This window comes from Dermochelys coriacea, chromosome 4 (assembly GCF_009764565.3).
Source record: "Dermochelys coriacea isolate rDerCor1 chromosome 4, rDerCor1.pri.v4, whole genome shotgun sequence".
Classification (NCBI taxonomy): domain Eukaryota; kingdom Metazoa; phylum Chordata; order Testudines; family Dermochelyidae; genus Dermochelys; species Dermochelys coriacea.
The window spans coordinates 93,923,484-93,935,645 of NC_050071.1; the positions used below are offsets into that span (position 1 = coordinate 93,923,484).

A 12,162-nucleotide genomic window follows, 5' to 3' on the forward strand; every position below is an offset into this window, starting at 1 on the left:
TTCTACATACCTATGGTGGGAACATCTGAAAACTCCATTGTTTTTCTGAGGGATTTGTGTTCTATGCAATTTTTTCGAGGCAGGAACCTGCCGACCACAGTATATTGTAAAGACAACTTCTGGTTACTTGCAGAATTTCACAAATCCTTCCCTTCAGGGAATTCACTTTACCAGTCTGTCTGTCTTGGTAAATATGATAAAGAGAGGCCTATCAAAAGTTAGATTTCATATATGTAGGAAAAACAGCCTAGGTTTATGCTAACTTGAATTGTTAATTTAATAAAATTTGGTCCTAAAGGTTTCATCTGAATATTGTAGATAGAAAAAATGTCTTAATAAATTAATGTGCTCTCTTTCAGATCTGGCTTTGTTAATTAGATTAATGCTTATGAAGTGTGAAATACATTATGGCAATTATCATAGGGCATGTGTACACTTGAAACTTGCTGCGGGTTTTGTGTACCTGTATTAAGTGATCTGCAGCAAGTGTTACTCGAGCAGCGCATACACACCACTTTATCACACAATTAAAGTATTTTTTGCCTCATATCATTGCAGTCACACTGCACTGTATTGTTTTCAGAATCCGTGCTAAGCATTCTGGACAGATGTTCCAGGGTCCATTACCATGTTGCTGTGCTGTATGCATGCTGGGATTTTTTTTCACTGTACATTGTGGAATACCTACTGAAGGCAATGGAATTCTGGGGCGTGGGGTCAAACTGAGTAATTCCTGTGCTAATTCTTGCTTCATCCTATCTGGGTTTTGCAATCCAGCCAGCACCATTTTCAAAGTGCTGTCAGGCATCATGGAGAAAACATTTCTGATAAGTACAATCCTCCTGGTGATGAATATAAACAGACTGCTGATAGCATATCTGAAGTCATGCAGTGACTTACAAACTAGGGTGGTAAGGACCTCTGAGGAAGAGGAGGCTGAAATCAGGCAGACACTTCTACATCTTTCCCTCAAGTAGCTTTACTTGTTGGAGCATTGCTTTTTGTACTTGGCCAACTACCACTCACTAGTAAGATAGTGCTGCAGACCTGAGATGACCCTTAGTCATGTCAGAACTTCAATATATATATTTTTTTAAAAAAAGCCACTTTCTTACAAATCTGTACAGAGTTTATGCTAGAGTTGCAGTGGTGGAATGCTTACATGAGAGCTGCCATCAGCATGGAGAAGTTTGAGAGTGTCGCTACTTGAATGCTCACCACCCCAGATTGCTACCGGTCAGTAGCTAATAAAGTTGGTGGTGTTAGTTCAATAGTTGGAGATGTTATGGTGGTATGTGCTGCTATCAAGAAAATTATTTTCCCCTAGGTTATAAGACTAGGCAGTGCATACACAGTTATTAACTGGTTTGTACTATTGGGGTTCCAAATTGTATTGGGGCCATTGATGGGACCCCTGTGCCTATTGTTTGCTCCCAACACAGGTCTCAAAGTTGATCAACAGAAAGTTTTATTTCTCTATGGTGCTCCAAGGGCTAGTTGAATACTGTGGAATGTATTTTATATGAGATAGTCTGGAAGGGTCCACAACTCCAGAAATCTCTAGACTATTTTATGCAATGGCAAATGAAACTTTTGTACCTGTGGTATCAATGGACACTGGTGGCGCTCCCATTCTGCCACTCATTCTGGGAGACGTAGCTTACTTGGCTTATCAAGCCCTTTAAGAGACATGTGGGTAGGAGATAAGAACAGTTTAACTATACCGAGTATTTGTAGAACAATTGAGGAATGTGTATTTGGAAGATTGAAAGGTTAGATGGGGGATCCTGATGTTGAGGGTGGAGGTTGATCAAAAACATCTTACTGTTGTGATAACTGCTTACTGTGTTTTGCACAACCTTTTGTGAAAGCAAGGGAGAGACCCAAATGGATAGAGGCAGTGGATCAACAGACTTGGTGGACATTTTGAACAGCTGGATTGGAAGCCCCTATGAAATGATGCAGCTACATAGGAGCACAGAATGAGGGTGCATTGCACTCATACTTTGTGTAGGTGTCACTAGTAAAGAGTATAGGGCATTTTATGACCATTACTGAACATGTTGTCTTGTGTACATGTTCTGATGCAAGTGTACCTGAGTTGTGCGATCATGCATTTGTTGAGTTTTCAGGGTGGTATGTGTGAATTGTCATATAATGCTTGTAACTTTTTTTTTTATGTTGTGCATCTGTGGATGTTGTGACTGTGATGCTGCACAATTCAGTGAATGGGGCAAGACTCAGAACAACGTAAACATATTTACAAAACTTTAGCACGAATTAATACACCAAGTTGAGTGTTCTGAGCTTGTGAGTGGTAAAAACTGTATTCAGAATTCATAAAGCTGTTCAGTGTTTGAAGGCTTCAAAGCCATGTGCTCCAGGATGGTGGTTAGCCTCTGAATCATCCCCAGCAGCAGTCTGTGATGTGCTAGCCATTTCCTTGTCATCGTGGTCCATCCTCCTTTCCCACTCTCACACCCCTCATGCCAGAGCTATGGGGAAAAAGAAAAACAAGTTATTGTCCAATTTGCAGTCTCTATTCCAACTCTTATAAAATACAGTAGAACCTTAGAGTTATGAACTGACCAGTCAACCATGCACCTCATTTAGAACTGGAAGTATTCAATCAGGTGGCAGCACACACACACACGCGCATGCGCAAATACAGTACTGTGTTAAACATAAAGTACTAAAAAAGGAAAGCAGCATTTTTCTTCTGCATAGTAAAGCCTCAGAGTTGTATTAAGTCAATGTTCGGCTGTAAATTTTTGAAAGAACATAACGTTTTGTTCAGAGTTACGAAGGTTTCAGAGTTATAACTTCCATTCCCAAGGTGTTCATAACTTTGAGGTTCTACTGTATTGCTTTTTCCTGAAGTTGAAGAGCCTTAAAATTTCTTTCTTTATGGAAATGTCTGTGTAGCACAATTTGGGTAGTGAAATTCATGTTCATTCAAATCTGAGGGCATTAATGAAACTGTGATCCAGAAACAAGACTTTTTCTTCTTTTCTGTGTATACTGCTATAATAAAACTGCCTTTCTTCAAGTAGTCATGTTGTTAGCCCACATGGTGCTACCATTGGGGAGGGGAGGGGAGTGACCAGGCAGGTCAGAGACCATTAAGTGCTGTGATAGATAAGGGGGGTACGGGATGGTACACCGCAAGCTTCAGTGCTGTTTCTCTTCACATATCTATAGAAGTAAAGGTCCGGAGATTTTGTAGTCTCTGGTGTGGCTGTCACTTGATATTGGGTGGGTGGGAAGCAGAGAGAAGGTACAACAGTGTGGCAGCATCCTTATGATACCTGCAACAAAGTTGTTCAATGACCTCCCTCAGCCCTCCTAGAGTACATTTCTGTTGTAATATAACATTCCATAGTTACTGGAACTGGTCCCCTCAACAGTTTGGGTCTCTGCCTATGGTTCAGGTTGATCATCTGGCTGGGTTTCAGGGTCCTCCTGGATCACCATGATTGTGTCTGCCTGGGGGTTCACCAGGTTGATGAGATTCTGGTTTGGAGGATCAATCATAGAGTCCCCAACATGCTGAGGTGGAGTGGTACGATTCCCAGCAAACATATTGTCTGCTGGTACTGTGCTTGGTTTCCCACAGGTCTTGTAGCACTTAGTAGTCCTATACCCCAGCTGGAGCTCCTTTGCCTTACTGTGGCACTGGAGTGTCCTGGTTGTGCTCCTATCCTGCATTTCTTGTGATAGCTGCTTGTATACCTGTGCTAAGTGACTATTGTTCAGAGATGCCTGATCACACTCCTCTCTCCAGAGAGCATTGAAGTCCAGCATCTCAGCATGAGACCACAGGAAAGAATGAGGCATGATCAATAATTGGGAGTATGACACAGATTTAGGAACTCCACATGAGCTGGAATCCCAAAAGGCAGAACCCTGGATATATGCCAGCATTTAAATGGGGGAGGTTACATCCAGACGGGATGACCCCAGAGCAGTATAGGGCATGCAAGTAAACAGGATGACCCAAGCCAGCAAAGGAATGCGGGACACTAGTAGACAAACATGACAAATGCACATCAGTTGTTTTGAGAGGGGTGGGGTGGGGTCCATGCACGTCTACTTTGCTGTCGGTAAATTCCCATGTCTCTGTAAAATCACTTTTTCAAGTGGCTTTAATAAAGCGCACTAAAACACCAGATTTTCTTTTAAAAAAACAAAACAAAACAACAAAACTTTTGTGGACACAAGGCAATTTAATGTGAAATAACTCAGGTTAACCTGCAACAGATTCCAAGTGTAGGTAAGCTCCAAGTTTAAGCTACTTAATAACATCCGTATAATCAGTCATTACATTGTGAAATCCAGAACTCAATATTTTATATAGACTATTCTATATGTTTTATTATGTATGAATTTATGTAAGAACTAGATTTCAAGATGAATTTGGGAGAAACTTTTTTTTAAAAGAAAATATATTATAAAATAGCTTTGTGTCCTTTAAAAATAGAACTTTAATGGGCTGGATAATTTTGTTAATCATGCTTTGAAAATATAACTTAGATCCTGAGCTGCTGTTATCAGGAAAATAAGCTTCTACCATTGTCTAGTCTGATCATTAATAGACATTCAAAACAAGGGGTAATGTACAAATAATTCCTGACTACTGTGATATTTTCTTCATAGTCTCAGATGGGGTAAGAAACTACTTGCTAGTGTATTTATAGATCTCCAATTTTAGTTTTAAATGGTTGGTTTATTTATGTCTTTAATCATATTTGCTGATTTTATTCCCAAATGTAAAAAGTGTGGAAGAAAGACAGAGATTTTTCTGTATATTAGCATAATAAAATGTTAATGTGCAGTAAGTAGCTGTACAAGAATGTAATGGTTCAAAGCAGGAACATTGGAGCTGTTAGTAACTATGTTTGTTTGTAAAGCTGGGGAATGGACTTTCTGAATGATAAGTGTTATCTGTGAATGCAGATGTATACTCCTCACTGTGCACTTAATTGAAATGAAGAGCCAATTAACTGTCAAAAATAAATTTGCATTTATATATACATTTTATCACACTTTTGTTTAAAATAATCATAGTGCTAAATTTTATTACTTGTTTGGTGGCAGTTGATCAGCTCATATTCCAGTAACTTAATGGCTTATTTGGTTTTGTTATCAGTCAGTACAGTAAACGTCTTTGAAATCAGCCTCCCAACAGCTGGCAGCTGACCTGCTGGTGTTTGGCACCACCCAGGTTTAGCATGACTTCACTATGTAATGTAGCTTGAGTAGTCCATCTTACTGATTCTTCAAGGAAGTTTGTACAGGCACCTGGGTGTGTTTTGTGCAGCTAGTTTAATCAGAGTTGGGAAAGTAGACGGAACAAAAAATGGAGTTTTTTAAAAAAGTTGTTCCTGCTGTCATTTCTGGAGATGTGGTGCTGGATATTGGAAGTACTGTTGAAAGCTCCCCAAGGCTATTGAAGATGAGACGTGTCAGCCTGCTTTCATTAGGACAGACCATAGATGAAGAAGATCAGGCAAATTTCTCAAATTCAAATTACAGCATGTATCCACATCATCAACTTGGTAAAGTAAACTTCAGTAATTATTGTAAACTTTTTTTTCTCTGATCTGAATTGTTTTTGAGTATTAGAAAAGGATTTCTTCAGAAAGCAATTATGATTATGGGTTTTTCTTCAGTTTTAACTACAATTTTAAAAAGTGTTTGAACCATTTGTTAATATTTTGTGAAATTACTTTAAAGCAATCTCATAAGTAAGGGTATGTTGTATGTGTATATTACATGTGCATATATGCGTATAATTTTTAATTTAAGATGAATATCCATTTTCAAAATAAGGTTTTGGATCATAAAATGTGTCCCTGATTCTGCACTGGAAAATGCACAGGCTTTCATGGACTTCAGTGGGGCTTGGTGTGGGTGGAGGATCGGGGCTTCTGTCCTTATACCACCTTTGGAAACTTCAGTAGCATGAAAATAAGAGCCAGAAGTCTCTCCCAAGGCACTCCTTTTTAAAGGTGTTTACATGAATAGTGTATGGAGTATTCCAAATTTCTTAAAAACATAAATAGTAATTTACAGCTTACTGATTTTCCTGTTGTGGATAGAATGAGGGTATTTAATTGTCTACTGTAGAGTTCAATAATATTTCTTTTACATCCTTTAAAAAGCTGAACAAATTACTTCCATAAAGCTAAAAAGATTTTCCACATCACACATGCAACATGTTGATCAGTGTTTAAATATTTTATTTATTATACTTTTTTAAAAAGAGGTTCAATTAATTTACTTAACCTTCTGAAACTGTTTGAAAAAGCTTTGTGGTTTTGCTTTGGGTGGAAATTTAGGGCCTTGATGACACTCTTTAAAGCCCAAATGGTCTAGAAACTTGCTGTTTATCACTGATGCAGCTTCTCCCCCAGGCTCTGTCATTGCCGTTTCAATCAGCTGGAATGCTCTCTGCTGTTTGTCCCCCAGGGTTGAATTTCCAGGGGTGGCGCAGTACCCTCTGATCGGAGGTTCCTCAGCTCTGAAATTCACCCCCGAGCCTTTCTGACAATGTAAAATGCTGGTTTGGCTTTTTTTTTAAAGTCAGGTTATCTTGTGTTGGTGGATGGAAACCAGGAAGCAATTTTGTTTTTGTTGACTAAATTGTTAGTGTATAATACATTTGAATATACTGCTTGCTGTACAAGTAACATCATCAGCCATTGATAGCTTGTTGCACAGTAAAAATCTCTCTAGGACTCCTGTTGCCAGCATGCTCAAAGTTCTAGCCAAACTTCATCATGTAGCTTCTGTGAAAGGATGACTCACTATTAGTTAAGTTCTACTTTGAATGCTGATCCTGTGGGTATTCGCTGTGGGTGTATGTGTGCTCCATGTGCCTAGGACCAGAAATTATAGCAGCATTTATTAGTCCATGTCTGGGCCCTTCATTTCTTGGAGCATAAAGGGTGGCACAGACTGATCGCCTCTCCAATTTCTTTCTACCACTTGCAGTCTGGGATGGTATCCTTCTGTGTCTAGCCTTCTAGCTTTTACCTGTATGTATTTTGTGTGTGTGTGTGTGTGTGTGTGTGTGTGTGTGTGTGTGTGTGTGTGTGTGTATATATATATAATTTTATTAGCTATATTGATAATAGTGAGTTTGTGATTAGTAGAGATCAAAGGTTCCCCCACTGTTTTGGAGCACTTAGTATGCCCAAAGCTTCTAGCACTGCCTGGCCTGCCCTCTGGTCTTCCTGGTGAGTGATCAGCACAAGAACTGCCTGTATTACCTTGAGGAATACCAGATTCCATCAAAGTGAGACATCTGCCACTCCTTTCCTCCTTGCACTAGGCAGTCTCATAAATTTCAGACTCGACAGGCACCTGATGGAACTCTCCATGAGGCTCCTATCTGATCTTGGACCCTCCCACTCTTTCCCTCATTGTCTGGAGCCTCCTGGTAATGCCCATGCAGCACCAACATCTTCCAGCTTGGTATTGTCTAGATCCAAGACTCCATGAAACGGAGATATGAAGAGGGTAAGGAGAAACACCCTCCTAAAAAGAGAGTCAGTTTTCTGTTTAAGACATCAAAGAAAAATTGTCCATTCCCCTCCTGTGGTAGCATCTGAGACTCCATGCCATAGACTGTTATGCCCAGAGCTCATGGGGAACTCAGACTGGCACTGACTGTAGCAGGAGTTCCAGTGTTCTGAAGCCAAGGCTTTCTCATTGGTAGGTCCAGGCTGCATCTGAAAGGGCTAGACAGCAACATCCCTAGTCTACTCCTGTGGATAAAGAGGGCAAACACCTGGATTTGTTAGGGAGAAAGGTCCTTTTCATCATCTAGTTTCCTGTGCAGATAGCCAATTACCAGGCCCAAATGGCTAAATAAGATTTCCTGAACTACTCCAAGTTTGTGGAATTTACTGACAGCCTTCTGCAGCAGGACAGAGCTCGTTTACAATGTCTGATAGACAAAGGAAATAGATAGTCAAGATCACTCTCCAGTCTGCAACTGATGCCACTGATACCTCCTTTACAGCTATGGCTGTTTTAGCAGAGCTACTTTCACAAAGCTAAAAACAATTATGACCAAATCAGCTGCGAGGAAGAATTTAATCAGAAAAATGTGTATGATGATTGGGAAATATTTAGGAACATAGAATCATAGAATCATAGAATATCAGGGTTGGAAGGGACCCCAGAAGGTCATCTAGTCCAACCCCCTGCTCAAAGCAGGACCAAGTCCCAGTTAAATCATCCCAGCTAGGGCTTTGTCAAGCCTGACCTTAAAAACCTCTAAGGAAGGAGATTCTACCACCTCCCTAGGTAACGCATTCCAGTGTTTCACCACCCTCTTAGTGAAAAAGTTTTTCCTAATATCCAATCTAAACCTCCCCCATTGCAACTTGAGACCATTACTCCTCGTTCTGTCATCTGCTACCATTGAGAACAGTCTAGAGCCATCCTCTTTGAAACCCCCTTTCAGGTAGTTGAAAGCAGCTATCAAATCCCCCCTCATTCTTCTCTTCTGCAGACTAAACAATCCCAGCTCCCTCAGCCTCTCCTCATAAGTCATGTGCTCTAGACCCCTAATCATTTTTGTTGCCCTTCGTTGTACTCTTTCCAATTTATCCACATCCTTCCTGTAGTGTGGGGCCCAAAACTGGACACAGTACTCCAGATGAGGCCTCACCAGTGTCGAATAGAGGGGAACGATCACGTCCCTCGATCTGCTCGCTATGCCCCTACTTATACAACCCAAAATGCCATTGGCCTTCTTGGCAACAAGGGCACACTGCTGACTCATATCCAGCTTCTCGTCCACTGTCACCCCTAGGTCCTTTTCCGCAGAACTGCTGCCGAGCCATTCGGTCCCTAGTCTGTAGCGGTGCATTGGATTCTTCCATCCTAAGTGCAGGACCCTGCATTTATCCTTATTGAACCTCATTAGATTTCTTTTGGCCCAATCCTCCAATTTGTCTAGGTCCTTCTGTATCCTATCCCTCCCCTCCAGCGTATCTACCACTCCTCCCAGTTTAGTATCATCCGCAAATTTGCTGAGAGTGCAATCCACACCATCCTCCAGATCATTTATGAAGATATTGAACAAAACGGGCCCCAGGACCGACCCCTGGGGCACTCCACTTGACACCGGCTGCCAACTAGACATGGAGCCATTGATCACTACCCGTTGAGCCCGACAATCTAGCCAGCTTTCTACCCACCTTATAGTGCATTCATCCAGCCCATACTTCCTTAACTTGCTGACAAGAATGCTGTGGGAGACCGTGTCAAAAGCTTTGCTAAAGTCAAGAAACAATACATCCACTGCTTTCCCTTCATCCACAGAACCAGTAATCTCATCATAAAAGGCGATTAGATTAGTCAGGCATGACCTTCCCTTGGTGAATCCATGCTGACTGTTCCTGATCACTTTCCTCTCCTCTAAGTGCTTCAGGATTGATTCTTTGAGGACCTGCTCCATGATTTTTCCAGGGACTGAGGTGAGGCTGACCGGCCTGTAGTTCCCAGGATCCTCCTTCTTCCCTTTTTTTTTTTTTTTACATATTACTAGATGCCAAAAAGCCGCAATCCAACAATTGAGGAAGAAGGCTGTGCTGGTTTAAAAACAACCTGGTTTATAGGGGAACTGGGGGCAACAGTAAAAAAAAAAAAAAAAAAAAAAAAAAAAAAAAAAAATGTATATAACAAATGGAAGACGGGGAAGTTGATAGTAATGAATATAAATCAGAAATTAGGAATTATAGTAAATTTTGATAAGGGAAGCCAAGTGACATAAGGAGAAATCTATGGCTAGCAGAGTTAAGAACTGTAAGAAAGAGGTTTTTTTTAAAAAAGAATCCTGACAATGGTAGTGGTCCATTGCTAGATGGAAATGGTAGAATTATCATAATAATATAAAAAAGGCAGAAGTGTTCAATAAATATTTCTGTTCTGTATTTAGGGAAAAAACAGGTGATGCAATCGCTTCATATAGTGATAGCACTCCTTCTATTCCACTGGTATTATAAACTTTAAAGTCAGAAGAGACCATTATGATCATCTAGTTTGACCTCCTGCACATTGCAGGCCACAGAACCTCACCCATCCACCCTTGTCTTCCACCCATAATCCCAGGCTGAGTTACTGAAGTTCTCAAATCATGGTTTAAAGATTTCAAGTCACAGAAAATCCACCATTTACACTAGTTTAAACCTTTCAAGTGACCCGTGCCCCATGCTACAGGGGACAGTGGAAAACCCCCCAGGATCTCTGTCAATCTGAACTGGGAGAAAATTCCTTCCCGACCCCAAATATGATGATCAGTTAGACCATGTGGGCAAGACCTATCAGTCAGACACCTGGGAAATAATTCTCTGTAGTAACTTAGAGTCCTCCTCATTTAGTGTCCCATCACTGGCTTTTGGAGATATTTGCTGCTAGCAGTCGCAGATAGGCTACGTGCCTCCCACCCGGCAGGAGCATTTTCTTTATTTACATATAGTAAGCCAACTAGGGGGAGCGCTTTTCTTGACCTGCTGCTCACAAACCGGGTAGAATTAGTGGGGGAAGCAAAAGTGGATGGGAATCTGGGAGGCAGTGACCATGAGTTGGTTGAGTTCAGGATCCTGACGCAGGGAAGAAAGGTAAGCAGCAGGATACGGACCCTGGACTTCAGGAAAGCAGACTTTGACTCCCTCAGGGAACAGATGGCCAGGATCCCCTGGGGGACTAACATGAAAGGGAAGGGAGTCCAGGAGAGCTGGCTGTATTTCAAGGAATCCCTGTTGAGGTTACAGGGACAAACCATCCCGATGAGTCGAAAGAATAGTAAATATGGCAGGCGACCAGCTTGGCTTAATGGTGAAATCCTAGCGGATCTTAAACATAAAAAAGAAGCTTACAAGAAGTGGAAGGTTGGACATATGACCAGGGAAGAGTATAAAAATATTGCTCGGGCATGTAGGAAAGATATCAGGAGGGCCAAATCGCACCTGGAGCTGCAGCTAGCAAGAGATGTCAAGAGTAACAAGAAGGGTTTCTTCAGGTATGTTGGCAACAAGAAGAAAGCCAAGGAAAGTGTGGGCCCCTTACTGAATGAGGGAGGCAAGCTAGTGACAGAGGATGTGGAAAAAGCTAATGTACTCAATGCTTTTTTTGCCTCTGTTTTCACTAACAAGGTCAGCTCCCAGACTGCTGTGCTGGGCATCACAAAATGGGGAAGAGATGGCCAGCCCTCTGTAGAGATAGAGGTGGTTAGGGACTATTTAGAAAAGCTGGACGTGCACAAGTCCATGGGGCCGGACGAATTGCATCCGAGAGTGCTGAGGGAATTGGCGGCTGTGATTGCAGAGCCCTTGGCCATTATCTTTGAAAACTCGTGGCGAACGGGGGAAGTCCCGGATGACTGGAAAAAGGCTAATGTAGTGCCCATCTTTAAAAAAGGGAAGAAGGAGGATCCTGGGAACTACAGGCCGGTCAGCCTCACCTCAGTCCCTGGAAAAATCATGGAGCAGGTCCTCAAAGAATCAATCCTGAAGCACTTAGAGGAGAGGAAAGTGATCAGGAACAGTCAGCATGGATTCACCAAGGGAAGGTCATGCCTGACTAATCTAATCGCCTTTTATGATGAGATTACTGGTTCTGTGTATGAAGGGAAAGCAGTGGATGTATTGTTTCTTGACTTTAGCAAAGCTTTTGACACGGTCTCCCACAGCATTCTTGTCAGCAAGTTAAGGAAGTATGGGCTGGATGAATGCACTATAAGGTGGGTAGAAAGCTGGCTAGATTGTCGGGCTCAACGGGTAGTGATCAATGGCTCCATGTCTAGTTGGCAGCCGGTGTCAAGTGGAGTGCCCCAGGGGTCGGTCCTGGGGCCCGTTTTGTTCAATATCTTCATAAATGATCTGGAGGATGGTGTGGATTGCACTCTCAGCAAATTTGCAGATGATACTAAACTGGGAGGAGTGGTAGATACGCTGGAGGGGAGGGATAGGATACAGAAGGACCTAGACAAATTGGAAGATTGGGCCAAAAGAAATCTAATGAGGTTCAATAAGGATAAGTGCTGGGTCCTGCACTTAGGATGGAAGAATCCAATGCACCGCTACAGACTAGGGACCGAATGGCTCGGCAGCAGTTCTGCGGAAAAGGACCTAGGGGTGACAGTGG

General features: G+C 41.9%; 1 protein-coding gene across 16 annotated transcripts in view; it reads left to right on the plus strand.

Moving 5' to 3' along the window:
• FRYL (FRY like transcription coactivator) overlaps positions 1-12,162 on the plus strand; it is a 429,780-nt gene that overhangs the window by 66,622 nt on the left and 350,996 nt on the right. For 14 of the 16 annotated variants that reach the window (XM_043513879.1, XM_043513882.1, XM_043513880.1 and 11 more), the window contains exon 1: positions 5,257-5,558. The exons of the other annotated variants lie outside the window; for them this stretch is intronic. In XM_043513879.1, the coding sequence (XP_043369814.1) occupies positions 5,360-5,558 (199 nt within the window). In that variant the 5' untranslated portion in view covers positions 5,257-5,359. Of the gene's footprint in view, positions 1-5,256; positions 5,559-12,162 lie in introns of those variants that run through there. 16 annotated transcript variants of the gene reach the window in all.